This window comes from Anastrepha ludens, chromosome 4 (assembly GCF_028408465.1).
Source record: "Anastrepha ludens isolate Willacy chromosome 4, idAnaLude1.1, whole genome shotgun sequence".
NCBI lineage: Eukaryota > Metazoa > Arthropoda > Insecta > Diptera > Tephritidae > Anastrepha > Anastrepha ludens.
Genome location: NC_071500.1, coordinates 4847606 through 4866516, shown reverse-complemented (window position 1 = coordinate 4866516; position 18911 = coordinate 4847606). Strand labels below are relative to the sequence as shown.

The window sequence follows — 18911 nt, the reverse complement described above, 5'->3', positions numbered from 1 at the left end:
ATGGAAAATTCAAAGTTGAAGACGCACTGTTGCCACGTATCCCAATGATCCCGACAGATATGCCATTCGAATTCAAACGTTTACAGTTCCCGGTGCGACTCGCTTTCGCAATGACTATTAACAAAGCACAAGGACAATCGTTACAAGTGTGTGGATTAAAGTTGGAGAATCCATGCTTCACACATGGACAGCTCTATGTGGCTTGCTCACGTGTCGGAAAATCTTCAGATTTATTCGTCTACGCACCAGATGGAAAAACAAGAAATATTGTGTGTCCCCCAGCACTTCAATAAACATCGAATTGAAACTAAACTTTGTAATGCCACAATTTTTTCGAAATAAACAAAATCAATAAAATGGTTTAGAATGAATTGAATATTTGTGTACTGATTTTTCTTTAAAGTTATTTCTCTTAAATTTATTTTAGTTGTTGGCGTAGCAACGCGCGCCGGATACAGCTAGTATTAAATAAAAACGGTAAACTTGACATATAAAAAATAAAAAAGGAGGTGACTTATTTTTTAGGTTATGAAACAAATTTTGAGAGTCGAGTCAAGAAAGCCATGTTTAATGCCACCCTAATGTACATACACACATACAATATTTGTTATAAGGAGTGATATGTGGAATTCTATTTTTGTAATTTTACAACATAATTCTTTGCGCAATTTCTTTGAAGGCATTCTTTTTATGGTCGATAAGCAAAAAGTGAAGATTTCTGCTTAATTAGCAATTCACCATATCGATTATCCATAATAAAACAACCGTTAGATAAGAGATATTTTATCAACGTTGAAAGTGGGCAGGTGGTTACAACCGACAGCCGATCGATAAGGGCATATCAATTAAAGCAAACTTACATATGTACGTATATTGGCTAATCTTAGCACAAGCACATAAACACGTGCACTAACATTCAAAAGTCATAAAATATTCTGACTAAATGAATGCTTATAGGTCAAAAAATGAGCAAACTTTATTTGAAAAAAAAAAAACAAAAACAATAAATTTGTGCAAATCGATAAAAAATTTGCAAACGAAGACGCACTCCAACTGGTATATAAAACCCTGACGAGAGTGATTCCATGCAACAGTTCGTTTACCGCTCAACAACGAAGCATCGCACAAAATAACAGACATGGATGTGAGTAGCACATTTTCGGTCTTTATTCATAAACTGAAATTTAAAATTTGATCATTTTTCATTTAGTTCAACACCGCTTGCGAAAAGGCCAAAGCTTTCACCAAGAAGCCATCCGATGCAGAATTCTTGGAGTTCTACGGATTGTACAAGCAGTCCACCGTTGGTGACGTCAACGTCGCAGCCCCCGGTGCTCTTGACTTGAAAGGCAAGGCCAAGTGGGATGCATGGAACAAGCACAAGGGTCTGTCTCAGGATGCTGCCAAGGCCGCTTACATTGCCACCTATGAGAAATACGCGCCCAAATACGCTTAAATTGTAATCTTCAACAAAGTGTAGTTATTTATTAGATATTGACCGGCTAATTATATGAAATAAACAAAATATTTGGAAACCTTATAAAATTCATTTTATTTGTGTGTATGTGAACGGAGTCCGATAAGCATAGAAGCACTGATAAGAAAAACAAAAAGGGGAAATTTTATTTACATTTTAACACTACGCACTCAGATTAAGAATGCTCCAAAATGGGACACTTGTTTTCTTTCAGCTTTTATTTCTAATACATTTTCTCATGATTTAGTTATTTAAGGGCTACCCTTTAATAACTGAATATTTAAGGAGTACCCTTTAATAACTGAAGCAAACATTCCAGTCAAATGCAAAGCATAGATATCTGAATATTTTAATGGAATATCTTCAAAGCATCTAAGAGTCAATAAATAAAGCCATCAGCGGCGGATGATTTTTATGAGGCTATTTTGAGTGGACACGCGGCAGTCGCTAAGAAATTTTGTTTTTAAATGTTGAGATCAAACCCACAACAAACGAACCCGATCGTGAACTCGCTGCCTTACGCTTAAGAAAGTTTTTAAGGCTCCAACGCAAAAATCTAAACTGATACGAGTTGAGAGACCATAACTTTTTGCTCGTGGTAATTTGACAAAGACAATATATGTGAGAAGTTCTGGAAGGTGGTGTCTATGTACTCATCAGCCACCTTAGTGCCAAGTCTTGCTAGTTCCACGGCCCTGTAGTTACCCCCAAAGTCAAAATGGCCAAGAACCCTTGTTAGGTTTAGGTGAAATGGCCTGCCTCGTTAAGAGACCTTAAGAGACGTTAAGAGCTATCTTGAAAGTTGTCGACTGCTTTGTGAAGGATTTTATCGCCGCCTGGCTATCAGTGGAATTGTAGATATCATCTCCATCACATTGCATCACACTGTACCAGTGTTACGGCTTTCTTTATTGTCACCATTTCAGCCTGAAATACACTACAGAAGTCGGGAATCTGAAAACTAGGATCCTTAGATGTTCCGAATATACACCTTCATCTTCCCTGCCCTGGAGCTTTGAGCCATCTATGTATAGAAGGATGGATCGCTGTAAACAATTTAAAAAAAATGCTTCAAGAAAGGAAAACACATCTGCGTGTTTTATTAAAGCTCTGTTGGCAAAGACTTACACATAAGTTTACATAATTTAGGCCAACCTACCATGCGAGCATCACATAATTCTGATTAGCATAAACTCCACTTAACTTAGAAGACAATACGAGCTGTAGGTTTTAGGTTCAAAAGTTATGTACTTTACTTAAATTTAGGGCCGTGAGGGAATAATGGGAGGATGGTTCCATGTGTAGAAGTCCACGCAAGTGGGGAAAGTTACTGATCGCCATTCACTTGGGAATGGCCAAGACGATTCTTCTGCATATGGTTCAAGCAGCTCACAACGGCCGGGATTAGCCCACGTATCCTCTGGGTAGCTTCCGAACACCCGTTCCGGAGTGAGCGAACGTGAGAAGGCGAAACATTCCAGGATAGCTGGTTGTGCGTTGGGTTTGGGACCCGCCACTTAAAAATCCCCCCCAATGAAAAGTTTGAAAAAGCCTCGGATGAGACCTCCCTATACTGATGACGACCCCTGCAAACGAAATAAGGAGGGCATGCACCTGGAATGTCCGGTCCCTTAATGGGGAAGGTGCCTCTGCCCGGCTGGTTGATGTCCTCGTGAGAGTAAAGGCTGACATCATTGCCATCCAAGAGATGCGATGGACGGGGCAAGGTAAGAAAACCATAGGACCTTGCGACGTCTACTACAGCTGCCATGTAAAGGAGCGCAAATTCGGTGTCGGATTTGTTGTGGGAGAGAGACTTCGTCGCCAAGTACTGTCGTTCACTCCGGTGGACGAGCGTCTCGCAACAATCCGCATCAAAGCCCGTTTTTTAACATATCGCTAATTTGCGCCCACGCCCCGACGGAAGAGAAGGACGATGCGACCAAAGATTCTTTCTATGAGCGCCTGGAACGCTCCTATGAGCGCTGCCCCCGCCACGACATAAAAATCGTGCTTGGCGACTTCAACGCTAGGGTGGGCAAGGAGGGAATTTTTGGTCCCACAGTCGGAAAATTCAGCCTGCACAACGAAACCTCCGGTAACGGACAGAGGCTGATCGACTTCGCCGGGGCCCGAAACATGGTAGTCTGCAGCACCAGATTCCAGCATAAGAAGATTCACCAAGCCACCTGGCTGTCTCCTGATCGAAAAACACGAAACCAGATCGATCATGTTGTGATAGATGGAAGACACGCTTCTAGTGTATTAGATGTACGTACGATCCGAGGAGCTAACATCGACTCGGATCATTACCTTATTGCAGCCAAACTGCGCACACGCCTCTGTGCAGCAAAAAACGTGCATCTTCCTACGCAAAGAATGTTCGACATCGAAAAGCTGCAAAGCTGAAACGAGAGGCCGAAATACGTGAGTGCGAAGAGCTTGAGATGCTGGCCAACAGGAACAACGCCCGAAAATTCTACCAGAAAGCTCGGCGGCTTACAGAAGGTTTTAAGACCGTGGCGTTTTCCTGTAAGAACAAAGACGGCGAACTGGTGACTGACGTACAGAGCCATCTTAAATTATGGAGGGAACACTTCTCGAACTTATTAAACAGTGACAGCTGCGCATGTCACCGAGAAAGTGAAGATCCCGATACCCCAATCGTTGACGACGGAATTGTCGTTCCGTTACCCGATCATGACGAGGTGAGAATAGCGATAACGCGGCTAAAGAACAACAAAGCCGCGGGCGCCGACGGACTGCCGGGTGAGCTATTCAAACATGGCGGCGAGGAGCTGGTAAGGTGCATGCATCAGCTTCTATGCAAAATATGGTCGGATGAAAGCATGCCTGCCGATGGAACGGCGTATGGCGCAGAAGCTTGGACGACGACAACATCCGATGAAGCGACGCTTGGAGTGTTCGAGAGAAAGATTCTGCGTAAGATTTTTGGACCTTTGCACGTTGGCAATGGCGAATATCGCAGACGATGGAACGATGAGCTGTATGAGCTTTACGACGACATGGACATAGCGCAGCGAATAAAGATCCAGCGGCTACGTTGTCTGGGTCATGTCGTCCGAATGGATACAAACGCTCCGGCTTTGAAAGTATTCGATGCGGTACCAGCTGGTGGTAGCAGAGGAAGAGGGCGGCCTCCTCTGCGTTGGAAAGATCAGGTGGAGAAGGACTTGGTTTCACTTGGTGTGTCCAACTGGCGCCGGTTAGCACGAGAAAGAAACGACTGGCGCGTTTTGCTAAACAAAGCGGCCAAAATCGCGAAAGCGGTTATAGCGCCAATTAAGAAGAAGAAGAAGAGGGAATAATGCTGTCATATAATTGTTATTTTTTTGCAAAGAAGAAGAGTAGGCGAAATCAATGGATACTACCAAACACAAGAAATTATACGCACACACAATTTCTTGCCTCGGCGTCAACTGCATAAAAACGCAAAAAAACTTCTTTTGGAGGTATTGTTATAATTTAACACGCGGCACTTCGTTTACATTATTTTATTTAGATTAGATAAGATTTCCTGTGAAGTTGGACCTCATTCTATTTTGTGCCCTCTACTCATACCAATACCTCATCCAGGCCCAGTTCCATTATTAAACTCAGGACAGAGCTGGGTTGGATTGAGTGTATGTGTCTTTATTCTGGCTGCAGTTAACCGAGATGTCTCAACCTTCTTCGCGCTACAGCGCTACATTCAAGAAGATGCTGCTTTGGAGTCTACTGGGATAGACTGCAGAAACGACAAGAGTCAGTGGACCATATCTCAATCCTGTGCAGATGACTACGCAATCTGCAGTGACCTGTGAGAATGACCATGAGCATTCTCAGCTTATCCTTGGGGAGGGTTATGAGTTTTTAAAACCTTGGTTGTACCCTCTGACTAAGGATTTTCTCTAGCGTAGCCTCATAATTTGGTGCCGACAAATTTCCCTTAGCGTTAGCTCTTCCTTTCTAAGCTTCTCCTTGATGTTGTGTTGTCCCATAGCAAGGAAGGGCTCGGATCCTATTGGTAACGAGGCCACAGCCTCTCTAGGCAATGCGTCCGCTACTTCGTTCACAGTTATATCCCCGTGTCCTGGGACCCAAATTAGCCGGAAGTGATTGTGCATTCCTAGTTTCAGTTTCTCAATACACTCAAGGACCAGTGAGGACTTAATCCCATAGGACGATAAAGTCTTGAGCTCCGGAAGTTTCTATGTAACGTTATCACTGCACATAGACAGTTGGTATACATCTCCGTTTGGAAGATGTTTGGAAAACTACGCATCGGCAGAAAACGTTTGGTTCTGGAGCTGTATATCCCAGTGCCTATGCCTTCTAGGGTTTTCGGAGCATCTGTGTATCAGTGCAGGATACACTCCTAGTTTCCTTTCAAATTCAGGTCTACTCCAGTTTAACTTTTTGTCCAGTTTAATAATTAGCCCTAGGTAGCAAGGAAAGTGGGTGTCGCAACCTCAGCAATCCCATGTTATTAGATGACATAACTTTTCCTCTCGCGAAGCCTTCCCCAGTATTATTCAGCAAGGTATGCTTGGCTGAATGCTGAATAACTATATGAAGCGGTGTCAGCTCAAGCATCGCGTCTATCGCATCGGGGGCATTGTCCTCGTGATGTACACGCATGCTAAACACTGAAGCTTAGTTAGCGCTGCCCGCACTGTCGAGAGAGTGGCTCTCGACGCCCAAGCGACCGCTCCATATGTTATCATTGGTCTTAATATCATGATGTACATCCATCTCAGGATTCTTGGGCTAAAGCCCCAGGATTTTCCCGCTAAACATTTGCAGATCATGAGAGCCTTAGCTGCTTTGGACAAGGTTGCGTTAGCATACCTCTTTCAGCTAAGCTTGGCATCCAGGACAAGGCGAATATACTTAACTTCGCTGACCGAACCAATAGTAACCTTCTCCTTGTTGATCTCACTATCCTGATACAACTTTTTTCCTTGTGAAACCAATAATGGGTAAGTATGTAAGCTCCTTTTTTCGTTTGTTTTGTATACTTAAGGTGCCTGACATCACATATCTCAAAACCGCGAAAAATTAACTAATAGTTTTGGGTAGACGTAACTTTCTGTATTGAATTCGGCTTGGCAGATTCTCTACTTAACATCTGTCAAAATAAATGTCATCAAAATGTGACAGCTGCCAAAACAAAATACTTAGCTAACAATTTAGCTATTAGTCGATGAATTTGTAAAGCTGAACAAAAGGAACTCTAAGATCTTTTTCTTCTTCTTAATTGGCGCGATAACCGCTTACACGATTTTGGCCGAGTTTAACAAAGCGTGCCAGTCGTTTCTTTCTCGTGCTAACCGGCGCAGAGGAGGCCTTCCTCTTCCTCTACGACCACCAGCTGGTACCGCATCGAATACTTTGAGAGCCGGAGCGGTTGTATCCATTCGGACGACATGACCCAGCCAACGTAGCCGCTGGATCTTTATTCGCTGCGCTATGCCTATGTCGTCGTAAAGCACATACAGCTCATCGTTCCATCGCCTCCGATATTCGCCGTTGCCAACGCGCAAAGGTCCAAAAATCTTACGCATAATCTTTCTCTCAAGCACTCCAAGCGTCGCTTCATAGGATGTTGTTATCGTCCACGCTTCTGCGCCATACTTTAGGACGGGCATGATGAGAGTCTTGTAGAGTGTTAGTTTTGTTCGTCGAGAGAGGAATTTACTACTCAATTGCCTACTTAGTCCAAAGTAGCACTTGTTGGCAAGAGAGATTCTACGTTGGATTTCAAGGCTGACATTGTTATCGGTGTTAATGCTGGTTCCTAAGTATACGAAGTCTTTTAGAACCACGAAATCATATCTATCAACAGTGACGTGGGTGCCAATACGCGAGTGCGCCGACTGTTTGTTTGATGACAGGAGGTACTTCGTTTTGTCCTCGTTCACCACCAGACCCATTCGCTTTGCCTCTTTCTCCAGTTTGAAGAAGGCAGAACTAACAGCGCGGTTGTTAAGGCCGGTACAATTGCACGCTCTTATAAAAAATTGTGCCTGAGCGATTAAGTTCTGCGGCTCGTACGATCCTCTCCAACATCAGGTTAAAGAAGTCACACGACAGCGAGTCACCTTGTCTGAAACCTCGGAGAGGTCCTTCCCAATTTTGATGGCGCTGCTGGTGTTGAGCAACGTCATCTTGCATAGCCGTATTAGTTTTGCGGGGATACCAAATTCAGACATCGCGGCATACAGGTAACTCCTTTCCGTACTGTCGAATGCAGCTTTGAAGTCAACGAAAAGATGGTGTGTGTCGATTCTCCTTTCATGGGTCTTTTCCAAGATTTGGTGTATTGTATATATTTGGTCGATGGTAGACTTTCCAGGTCTAAAGCCACACTGATAAGGTACAATCAGTTGGTTGACGGTGGGCTTCAGACTTTCACACAATACGCTCGCTAGAACCTTATAGGCGATATTTAGAAGACTAATCCCGCGGTAATTGGCACAAATTGCAGGATCGCCCTTCTTATGGATTGGGCAGAGCACACTTAAATTTCAATCGGCAGGCATGCTTTCATCCGACCATATTTTGCATAGAAGCTGATGCATGCACCTTACCAGCTCCTCGCCGCCATGTTTGAATAGCTCACCCGGCAGTCCGTCGGCGCCCGCGGCTTTGTTGTTCTTTAGCCGCGTTATCGCTATTCTCACCTCGTCATGATCGGGTAACGGAACGACAATTCCGTCGTCAACGATTGGGGTATCCGGGTCTTCACATTCTCGGTGGCATGCGCAGCTGTCACTATTTAATAGGTTGGAGAAGTGTTCCCTCCATAATTTTAGAATGCCCTGGATGTCAGTCACCAGATCGCCGTCTTTGTTCTTACAGGAAAAACTCTAAGATCACTTTGGTGAAATGAGTCTTTTTTATTTTAAAAATTTCTTAATCGTTTTCTTCACTACATCGAATATTTTTTTGCTAGTCACGTAAGGAAAACCAAATCGTAAATATATTTCTGCAAATCATTAAGAAATGAATGAAATTTAATTGTAAGGAACATAAATTATAGTAAGCCAGCAACTTATTTTCAATATCAAATGCAAAGACCGATTTTCGAACTCGTGCTTGAACTTGACATTTTTTTGCCTCACATGTGACATATTTATATGTAGGTCGATTGGTTCCTTTTCTGCAAGTAATGCGCACTCCACACAACTCCAACCAGCTGTTGTAAATTTAGTTCCATAAAAAAAAAATCAAAGAATTGCTGCATCGATTCACAATTAAATCAATTCAGCTGTAGTATTCATGCAACGTGCAATTCAAACATCTTTTAATCCAACAAACATGGTTTATGGCCGCAGAACCCAGGAAGGCATATTTGTACCTAAATATGTCTGCTCATATGAGTACCAGATAAGCTTACAGGGATTTCCACTCCACCAATAGATTTCCAAAGCTAATCCCTCGTGAAGTATTGTATTTCGAAGCATAAATCAATATTAAATAAAATACAATCCACACTTCATTGCGTAATAAATAAAAATGTCAATAGCTTAGTAAAAGCGATAAGATTTAGTTATATTATCGAAAGCCCAACTGCAGATTTCATAGCAAATGAATATAAAAAGACGACCCCAACAATCTTTGCCGTCAGTTAAGTCAGTACTAACACTCCTAACAGCAAACAATGGATGTAAGTCTTTAAGCAAACTTATTAGCAGCCTTAAATATGTAATAATAACAAATTTTCAAACTTCCACAGTTCCACACCGCCTGCGAAAAAGCCAAAGCTTTCACCAAGAAGCCATCCGACTCCGAATTCTTGGAATTCTACGGTTTGTACAAGCAGTCCACCATTGGTGATGTCAACATTCCAGCCCCCGGCGCTCTTGACTTGAAAAACAAGGCCAAGTGGGATGCATGGAACAAGCACAAGGGTTTGTCTCAGGATGCTGCCCAGGCCGCCTACATTGCCACCTATGAGAAGTACGCGCCCAAATACGCTTAAGCCAAATGCTCCTGAATCAGCACGAGTGCCGTAAGCGCTCAGAGCATACAAATAGAACAAGTCAAAGTGAAAATATAACAGTAAGCTGCTGCCATTCGAGGCCTGGCCTCGTACATACATACATAATATTCGTGTAAACAAAATGAGCCATTAAGTTGTATGTAGGAGCTCTGTGGAACTTCAATTTCAATGTATTTATTCTGTAAAATGTAAATAAAAAACTGATTGTGTAAACTATCAAATTCAGCACAATTTTTTCGAGAATATAATAAAAGCTAAAGGCATTGGAAAGTCAAAACAAAAAAATAAAAGGGTAAAAGCAAAACATGGGATACAAAAACAGGCCGACGTTGGCGTAAGCTTATTGTGGCATCAGTGGGTTAATTTTTCTCATCTAAGTGAAATCAAAATTCTGACTATGAGCCAAATTCTATCCCTCATTCTGAAATATCTGTACTACAGTGACTAGCAAAATCATAATTTTGTGGTGGTAGGTATTTGTTTGCAGAATCACATATTAGCCGTACTCGATTCGCCATGCATAGATGAAGTAACTGGCATAAAATAAAAATTAAATAATTAGCGCGCACACTTCTGTTAGATGTTTAGTCGAGCTCCTCTTCTTATTTGTGGCGTATATTTTGATGTTGATTTTGATGGAAGAACCTACAGTTTTAAACTGACTCCGAACTGCAAATGGTTTTTTTATGAAGAGCTTTTTCATAGCCGAAATACACTCGGAGGTTCGCTGTTGCCTGTGGAGGGGCGGCCGCTATTAGAACAAACCTAATGAGTATTAGTAGTGAGACTTGCGTACTATCAGAAAAGATATTTGGCAGCGTTGAATACCATCTTGATCAAAAGGTACCCCGAACAAGCACCAGCTGACGCTCTAAGTAAACGGATTTGAGTTCTGTTTTTTGTGATCAACATTTATTAAAATTTTATCGCAATTGCCACCCACGCACGTGTTTTCGATATTTTACAGCCTTAAACTTGGATTTGAATTTGCAACAACGAGTTTGTATTAAATTTTGCGTTAAAAATGGATAAAATGGTGCGAAAACCTTATAAATGTTGGGAAGCTGTCCCAGATGAGATCGTGAGTCCATCGAGATTGACAAACTTAGTGGCAGGCCGTCGACATCGAAAACTGATGAAAACATCAATAAAGCAAAATAAAAGTTCATCAAATTAATCATCAGAGTGCGTGCAGATGACTTGAATATTGCTTATGGATCCATTGGGAACATAACAGTCAATGATTTGGGTTTGCATCGGGTTGCTGCAAAGGTTTTCTCAAAATACCTGAATTTCATGCAAAAAAGTGAATGCGTTGATATTATCAAAGACACTGTTTGCAAGACTGTATCCGACCCAGCATTCATCAAACCCATCATTACTGAAGACGAGACGTTGGTTTCTGGGTACAACACGCAATCCAGACACCAGTCGAGTGAGTGTAGAGCCAATGAACCAAGACTAAAAGCCGAAAGAAAGTTATGGAAAATCGAAAACGGCTCTGATGGCTACACAGAGAATAGAGTTTCAGAAATGTTTCGAGAGTTGGAGCAAATGTTGGCATAAGTGAGTTAGAGTTGAAGGGGAGTACTTTGAAGGCGATAATATCACTTTTGGGAAATAAACTTTTATTTTGAATTTTCTGAAGATATTACGGGAACCCTTTGATCAAGCTGGTATAAGGAGTTATACCAGCTTTACGAGCTGGTGGCGAATCTTTCTCCATAACTTTGTTGTTGCTTTCACATGCAAATTTTTTGTAAAGCGAGCAGAGAAGTAGTGACTCGAAGACGGTTAATGATTGAAAAAATATTTTCTCATATCAACCACCCTCGGCAGACGATATCAAACCCATGAGTGCATTGTTGCCTTGAAAAAGGTTTTCATGGAAACCATCCAATGCGGGGGGCATTGAACAATATAAAAATTGGAAGGGAATCTCAGGAAAAATCATAACTAAAATGCATTTTCCAATTATATACATACGTAGATAGATAAACATGAATTTATTTGGGAAGGTATACAGCAGTACACCGCGGCCGCAGTAGCCTAATAGGCTGGTAGTGACTACCATTCTGAAGAGCACAGGCTCGAATCTACGTGCATGAAACACCAGTGATGGAAAACGTTTTTTCTAATAGCGTTCGCCTCTCCAAAGGCAATAGCAAGCCTCTGAGTGTATTTCTGCCATGAAAAAGCTCCTCATAAAAACCAACTCAAAGTCGGCTGAAAACTGTAGGCTCCTCCATTTGTAAAACAACATCAAGACGCACACCACAAATAGGAAGAGAAGCTCGGTCAAAACACTTAATAAAGGGTGGGCAGGTGGCAGGACTGATTTCCTGTGCGAACATCAAATGCTAAAATGATACAATAGAAGAAAGATCGCCCAGCAGCGGAAAATGTGAAATCTTCTCGTACATTTCGTCAATGAAAGGCTTCGCTTAAAATACCATATGCAAGAATGTAAATTTGAGTAGCTCTATCATCATTATTACGTGCATATCCCCATTTAATGGCATACGAGCCAAAATAAATTTTTTGTAAGGTCTCGTCTCTAACGCTGTCCATCAGTTCCTATTGGGTTCGTTGGTTGGTTTTATTTTATGTCAAACTTTAATAAAAACCATATTTTGCATTTAGTTACCAATTCTGATAGATTTATAAAAGTTTTTGTGCTAACTGAATGCATTTACTGTCAAGCAATGCATAGCCGATAACGGTCACACTCAGTTTTACGCTTCTGGGGACTTTGTCACGCTGCTGTAAAACAATTAAAACCGAAGAAATAAATAAATAAAAAACAGCTAAAAAAACAGGAAAAAATTGAATTGAAAAAATTGGAGTAAAAAAATTGCCAATACAAACATTAAAACACACTTATCGAGCATTTGCACCAGATAAGGTTTTATGAAATGAATTTTTACCTAATATTTTCTATAAAAGTAGACCGACTCCCATTCATGCACAGTAACTGCAACAGTTTGGAGGTCGATTTAATTGGTAAGCGCGCTAACTTTTTAAATAAATTAATTCCTAAGCTTTCAATTTCCTTATTTTTCTTGTTTCCTTCCACAATACGCCACCCTCAAACTACCAGGACAATCGCAAAACTCTAAGCCATTATGGATGTGAGTAATTTTCCAGCAACGAAGTTTTGCTCGCGGTTTAGAAAGTGAAATTGGCTTATTAATCAAACGAATCTCTCTTCCGCAGTTCCACACCGCCACCGAAAAAGCGAAAGCCTTCACCAAGCGCCCGAGCGATGAGGAATTCTTGGAATTTTACGGTCTTTTCAAGCAAGCCACAATTGGTGATGTGAACGTTGAAAGGCCCGGCGCATTGGATCTGAAGGGCAAGGCCAAGTGGGATGCATGGAACCAGCACAAGGGCCTGCCCAAAGACGAGGCACAAAAGGCATACATTGCTACCTATGAGAAATATGCGCCCAAATATGCCTAAATCGAGCAACCAATTGTTATTTAAGATCCTCTCAATACAATTTTTTTGTTTTGTTTACACTTTGTAAATCGGAAATAGTTTTATCAGTACAGCCAATTCCACAAAATGTGTACTTCTCTATTCTTGATGAGGGATTCTACTTAATATATAAATAGTAAATAAGCTTTCATAAAATTGTTGTTCCTTCCATTGACGGCGGTAATTATAGTTCTGCAAAACTAAACTCTAAAAACTGAATTTATTTGTGGGCAAGGACGTGAAAAGTTAAATACAATAAACATACAATGCAACTTACATACAGCTGATGTGATTCCCAAACGGAGAGTAACCGGGAGCCAATCTGCCAAAGTAGTGTATTTAGGCCATGAATGGAGAATACATCAATCGAAGGGGGCATGAAAACTGTCTATGTAACATAGACCTGCACGTAGGGAACACCGAATACTGAATGCCGAACTACTCTTCTACATAATTTTTTAAGAAGTAACAAATATCGAGTCAATTTCCATTTAGGAAGAAGAGAATTGGTTTATTTAAGGGCACTTGCCGATTCTTTACTTAAGATCTGTCAAATGTTAACTGCGATAAATATTGGTTCTATAAGACTGTTGATAAGCAACTTGACTTTTTGAATGAAACGTTCACTGAATCATGAGAGTCGCTTGAAAAGTCCGCGCAAAGTCAGAGAGATGGCACTACAGGCGCGTATCAAGGTTATGTTTAGTTACCAACATCTCTTGGAAGAAAGAAACAGCCGAGTGATTTTCCTTTTCATTACAACAACGCGCAAGCTCAGGCCTCAGTTGTTGTGGTATCAAAATTAAGGGAAATAGGGTTCCAAGCGGTTTCACATCCTCTCTACTCTACAGGCTTGGCTTCCTCAAATCCCTTGGACTACTATTTGCTCCCCAATTTGCAGAAATAGCTAACGAGAAAAAGAGAGCGTGGTTGTAGAGGCAAATGCCTACTTTCTGACTTGGCAATTTCTATTATTCGCAAGGGATCAACGTTGAACGAAGTGTGTAAGCTTAAAAGGAGACTACAAGGTGAAGTCCAAAATAAACAAGACTGGCGTCATAAAAGTGTTTTTGATGGCGCCATCTCTTTAGTGCTTTGGAAGCTACATCACTACCTGACTTACTTCCAGTGAAAGCTTGGTGACATTCGGTTCAGTGGAACCGAAGTTATTGCGTCTAAAGTGTCAGTATGTTTGTGTCATCTTCACAAAAATGAGTTTCGAACAAAGAGCTAATATCAAATTTTGTTTTAAAATCGGTAAAAGGGTTACCGAAACATTTGAATTGATGAAAAAAGTTTATGGCGATGATTGTCTATCTCGTGCCAAAGTTTATGAATTCTTTACACGTTTCAGAGACGGTTATGAGGACATAAATGACAATGAACATACGGACCGCCCAAAATCAGTAACCACCCAGACTCCATCGAAATTGTTCGTGAATTTATCAAAAATGAACCAAAATTATTATTGAAATTCAGGGAATCGGAGTTAAATATCTCCAAAATATCGATTTATCACATTTTAACTGATCATTTGGGCTTACGAGTTAACTGAGGACCAAAAATTGCTCTGAATTCAACATTCAAAAGACCTCATTAAAGAGGCAAAAAAAGACGAGACCTGCCTTTACAACATTGTAACTGGTGATGAAACGTGGTGTTTCCAACATGAACCTGAAACTAAGTGTCAAAATGTCGAATGGAAGGCCCCAGATGAGCCACCACCCAAAAAATCGCGTTTGGAGAAGTAAAAAATTATGTCGATGCCAACGTGCCAAACCGTCAATGCAATTTTCTATCTTGGCGTTTTGAAGCATTTGTTGCACCGCATTCGTCGAATTCGCCCTGAATACCGAGGAGGAGGAACCTGGCGCTTATTGCATGATAATTCACTATCTTATCGGTCCACTCTTGTAACTGATTTTTTGACTAGAAATCCCATTTTAACCATCAATCACTCACCGTGTTCGCCTGATATGGCTCTCTGTGACTTCTAACTATTCGGAAAATTGTCTTTGGCCATGAAAGGAAAACGTTTTGCGTGCGTAGAGGCCATCCAAAATGAGTGTACCGGAATCCTGAAGGACATTCCGGTCAATGACCTAAAACACACTTTCGAAAAGCTTTTAGATCGCGCAAATCACTGTATCGAGGACAGAGGGGACTATTTTGAATAAATAAACTCGGAGCTATCAGAACAAAGCTTTTGTCGTTTCTATTTTAGCTCAGTCTTGTTTATTTTGGACTTCACCTTGTATATAGAAAAATAAAAAAGGTTTACCCTAAGTATTTAAGTAGTTTTTATTTTTGCACGCATTTTTCAAATGACCCCTAAAGTCCGTTCAGCTTTAAAACCTCGGGACAAATTGTATGCAAAAGGGAGAAGAACCAGTCGTTTAAATATAAAATGGACCCCTCACTACCGTCTAAAGATTTATGGCGTAATTTTCAAAATCTAAACGTGCATGGAAAATTTAATCTGAATGTAAAATTGATCCTGCCATGCTTGACGACTATTTAAGAAGAGTTTCAGTTTGATGGGATAACTGAATCAGAAGTTTAGATATCTGGCAATGAAACAGCCAAATGGCATTGAAATGCTGAATTGGCCTAGTTAAGCAAAAACTTAAAGGAAAACAAATATTGACGGTCAAACAGTTATCAAGGAAATTCGGCTGATTTGGAGTCGATTACCTCCACACCTTGAGCAGAAATTGGCACGAAGATGTGAATTCATTAAAGCTAATGTCCTGACTATAAATGTTACTGAATATATTGAGTATATAAGTAATAAATATTTCAAGTCCATATAGTACAGTTTTTTAGAATCGAATTGGTCAAATAGTTTCCAAGTTTTGACGGTCAGGTTCTATTAGGCAGACTGCATTTTCATAGCAGGGAATTTGCCTTTCCACGCAAGGAATTGTCAATGTCGATGGTTTAAATAGAAACGCCTATTTTTAAAACATCTTTCTTATTTTGGAGCAAGACTTGTGTGGGGTTCTTAAATAGAGACGCAATAATTTTGTAGTATTTAATATCAGACGTGCAATTATTGTAGGATCTGACAACATCAAAAGGTCATTTCAAGTCTGTATTTTTATCCCGAACTTCACTTGACGAGCAACATTTGGAAATTATTAAAAAATACAACCGAAGGTTTGAGTCGGTGGTTGAAACATCAAGACAGTAACTCGTCCTGCCCTGCCTAAATGTCTGTGCGAGCTACAAAAGTGGATAAACTACATATTCACACTTGAATGTTCCTGTGCCAGTGAGACGAAGCACCGAAAAGATCGCAACTTAAGTGCAAAGTTAATAAAATCAACTGATTCCCTACCGGTCAGGATTTTTTAAACTTTCAGTCCACATATGAGAAATTTTGTGTAGATATCTTGGCTTACACCAATACAAGATGAAGCTAACATAACTCGAAACGAGAAATTTATTGGGTTTTCTAAAGTTGCGCTACGTCCCTTTCGAATAACTCTTTAATATTTCGAGATATACAGCATTGAATTAGTTTACCATCGCGTAAAACCCACTACCGAGTAAATCTAATAAATAGCCACAGGAGTGAAAACAGAAATAGGTGGCCACAAAGTGAAGTTCGCTTTGTGTACAGATCAGGAATAAAAGTAGAAGTGAACTTACCGCGACATCTCGCCTTTACTTTTGCTCTTGGCAAGCCCCTCTTTGGCTTTGGATATGAGTCCAGACATGTCGCCGACAATGCGATTTTGCAGTTTCTCCTCATGCGTGGGACTCATTGGCATGTTGCTCAGTTTTTGCGTCAGATCCTTCACTGTATGATCGCGTTTCAGCTGCTGCAGCAATTTCTTGTCCTCATTATCAGATTCTGTATGAAGTATTCAGTAAGAAATTTAGTCACCCAAACACATAAAAAAAAACAAAAAATAACAAAATCTTAAAGAGAGCACAGAAAAATAATTTCGATATTTAAATAGTAGATTTTACGTAAGTAGACTGGCACAAAGCATTTAGAAAAGAAGGCTTCAAAAACCAAAACAGATTGAAGGTGGTGAAAAATCATGGATGAACGGCACAAGCTGCTCTTCAGCACGATTAAAATGATGAAGTAACAGTGGTCGAATATGTTGGGATGGGGACAACTTTGGTACTCACCCGTTATGGTTAATACCTCACCCGAGTTGGCGGAAATCAAGTCAGTCGAAGCGTCAATCGCTCTTGCCGCTGTTGGGGCGAGGGGTGGCGAAGGCAGACGATATTGCGTTGGAGGCATCATAAAATAGTGGCCCAACAAGTCGGGTGGTGGCGGTGGTGGAGGAGGTGGTGGCGGTGGTACGCGCGCATTAAACTTCGGCTGAGGTGCGTTGACAACGGGCGACAACGGAGTTTCTGGTGTGAAGTCGCCCGAAAGTGGCGTTTGCGGTGATGATAGCGTTTTGCTGGGGGTAGATGGAGTGAAGGGACTCGCACGACTCGGAGTGATGGGTGTAGGGGGCGTGTCATAGAGGCACTCCATTGCCACTGGTGATTCGGGTATTGTATGCGAGGGGCTTGTGAGAGGTGTCATATTTTGCTTCAGATTGTATTCGTAAGTGTTGGGCGGAGTTTTGGGCGTCGTTTGGGTGAAGTCAAAGCCATTAAGGGTCTTTTTGGGGCTCAACACCGCGGCCAGGGCGTTATGTGCCGTCTGGATAGTGGGACTTTGAATTGAATTTTGGTGTTGCAACTGTGATGCGATTGGCGGTTGTTGTTGTTGTGGATGTGGCTGCAGTTGCTGTTGTTGTTGTTGTTGGTTTTGGTTCTTTGGTGTACTCAACTGGCTATAAAAGCTGTTCAGCCGATTGGTGTCATTTTCGAACTTTTTATAAGCGTTATTGTTGTTGTTGTTGTGATTGTTATCCAACTGATCACCGCCGCGTTGTATATTCTTCATTATGCCGTTAATCACAGTGGCGTTACGTTCCATAAGTAAATTCTTTTTGGTCAAAAACTCAGGTGCACTTTGCAACTTTATATTGCTGTTGTTGTTGTTGTTATTGTTATTCATTGGATTCGTATGCGCGATGTTGTTAATAATAGAAATGGTGTTGCTGCCCAACAAATGTCTGGTGGGGCTCAGCAAACTGTTGCTATTATTTGTGTTGCACAGATTGTTGGTTGTTGTAGTACCGGTGATTTTTGTATTGGTGTTGGTATTGGAGTTGGAGTTGGAATTGGAATTTATGAGATTGATGTTGTTAGTAGCATTGGCTGTGATGTTGCTGCTAGCATTGTTTGAGGTATGATTGCCATGAATACCGTTGTTGCTGTTGTTGTTGCTATTTTTGTTTTGGTTTTGATTTTGGTTTATGCCAACTGTGGCTTCATTAGTTAAACTTAATGATTCTGGTGGACTATCACCCATTTTCACCGTGGCCGGAATGGCGGTAACGATTTGTCCTGTTCATTGGCGCAATAAATGAGGAAATGACAGAGCAATGGAAATGATGGAAGCACATGAGTGATGTTTTTTTGTTTTTGTGTTCAATTTAAAGTTTACAAATCCAATGTTGACAGCGCATGTTTTATAAAAGGCAGTAAATGGAGAAACACATTTGTTTATGTTGTTAATCGAGACGGGCGAACAATTGGAAAGTTAGAAAAATAAAAATAAACGAATTTAAATTGGTTAGTGTGTGGCAAAAATAATTTAGCGCATAACTTCACAGTTAAGCTGCTCAAAAACTTTGTTTTGTGATTTTCAGAACTATTCCAACAATCTTTTTCTTCCCTCCTTTCCCCCCGCTATACTCACCCATTTCCTCACGTCGCTCCAAGGCTGCGAAAATGCTATTCGCCACAGCCTCTTGCTGCTCCTTGAGAAAACTTTTATGCCGCTCGGCACGTTCACGCCTTCTACGCAAGCCGGGTGTGACGCCGACGCTATCGCGACCTGCTTAAACGTCAAAAAAATCG

General features: G+C 41.2%; 4 protein-coding genes across 12 annotated transcripts in view; 3 read left to right on the top strand and 1 right to left on the bottom strand.

Annotated features, from left to right (window-relative positions):
- LOC128862087 (FH1/FH2 domain-containing protein 3) overlaps positions 1 to 18911 on the bottom strand; it is a 228145-nt gene that overhangs the window by 18411 nt on the left and 190823 nt on the right. For 7 of the 9 annotated variants that reach the window (XM_054100505.1, XM_054100506.1, XM_054100502.1 and 4 more), the window contains 3 exons: positions 18751 to 18888; positions 17112 to 18395; positions 16620 to 16824 (listed from right to left, as the gene is read on the bottom strand). In XM_054100505.1, the coding sequence (XP_053956480.1) occupies positions 16620 to 16824; positions 17112 to 18395; positions 18751 to 18888 (1627 nt within the window). The remainder of the gene's footprint in view (positions 1 to 16619; positions 16825 to 17111; positions 18396 to 18750; positions 18889 to 18911) is intronic. The other 2 variants (XM_054100507.1, XM_054100508.1) reach the window with 1 other exon arrangement.
- Positions 1062 to 1539, top strand: LOC128862094 (acyl-CoA-binding protein homolog). Its single transcript, XM_054100519.1, has 2 exons — positions 1062 to 1144; positions 1211 to 1539. The coding sequence occupies exons 1-2, from the start codon at positions 1139 to 1141 to the stop codon at positions 1454 to 1456; spliced, it is 252 nt and encodes an 83-aa protein (XP_053956494.1). The 5' UTR covers positions 1062 to 1138; the 3' UTR covers positions 1457 to 1539.
- LOC128862095 (acyl-CoA-binding protein homolog) lies at positions 9081 to 9741 on the top strand. Its single transcript, XM_054100520.1, has 2 exons — positions 9081 to 9149; positions 9219 to 9741. The coding sequence occupies exons 1-2, from the start codon at positions 9144 to 9146 to the stop codon at positions 9462 to 9464; spliced, it is 252 nt and encodes an 83-aa protein (XP_053956495.1). The 5' UTR covers positions 9081 to 9143; the 3' UTR covers positions 9465 to 9741.
- On the top strand, positions 12409 to 12973 carry LOC128862093 (acyl-CoA-binding protein homolog). The gene is made up of 3 exons (XM_054100518.1): positions 12409 to 12488; positions 12586 to 12616; positions 12702 to 12973. Exons 2-3 carry the CDS (start codon positions 12611 to 12613, stop codon positions 12945 to 12947), a joined length of 252 nt encoding a protein of 83 aa, XP_053956493.1. The 5' UTR covers positions 12409 to 12488; positions 12586 to 12610; the 3' UTR covers positions 12948 to 12973.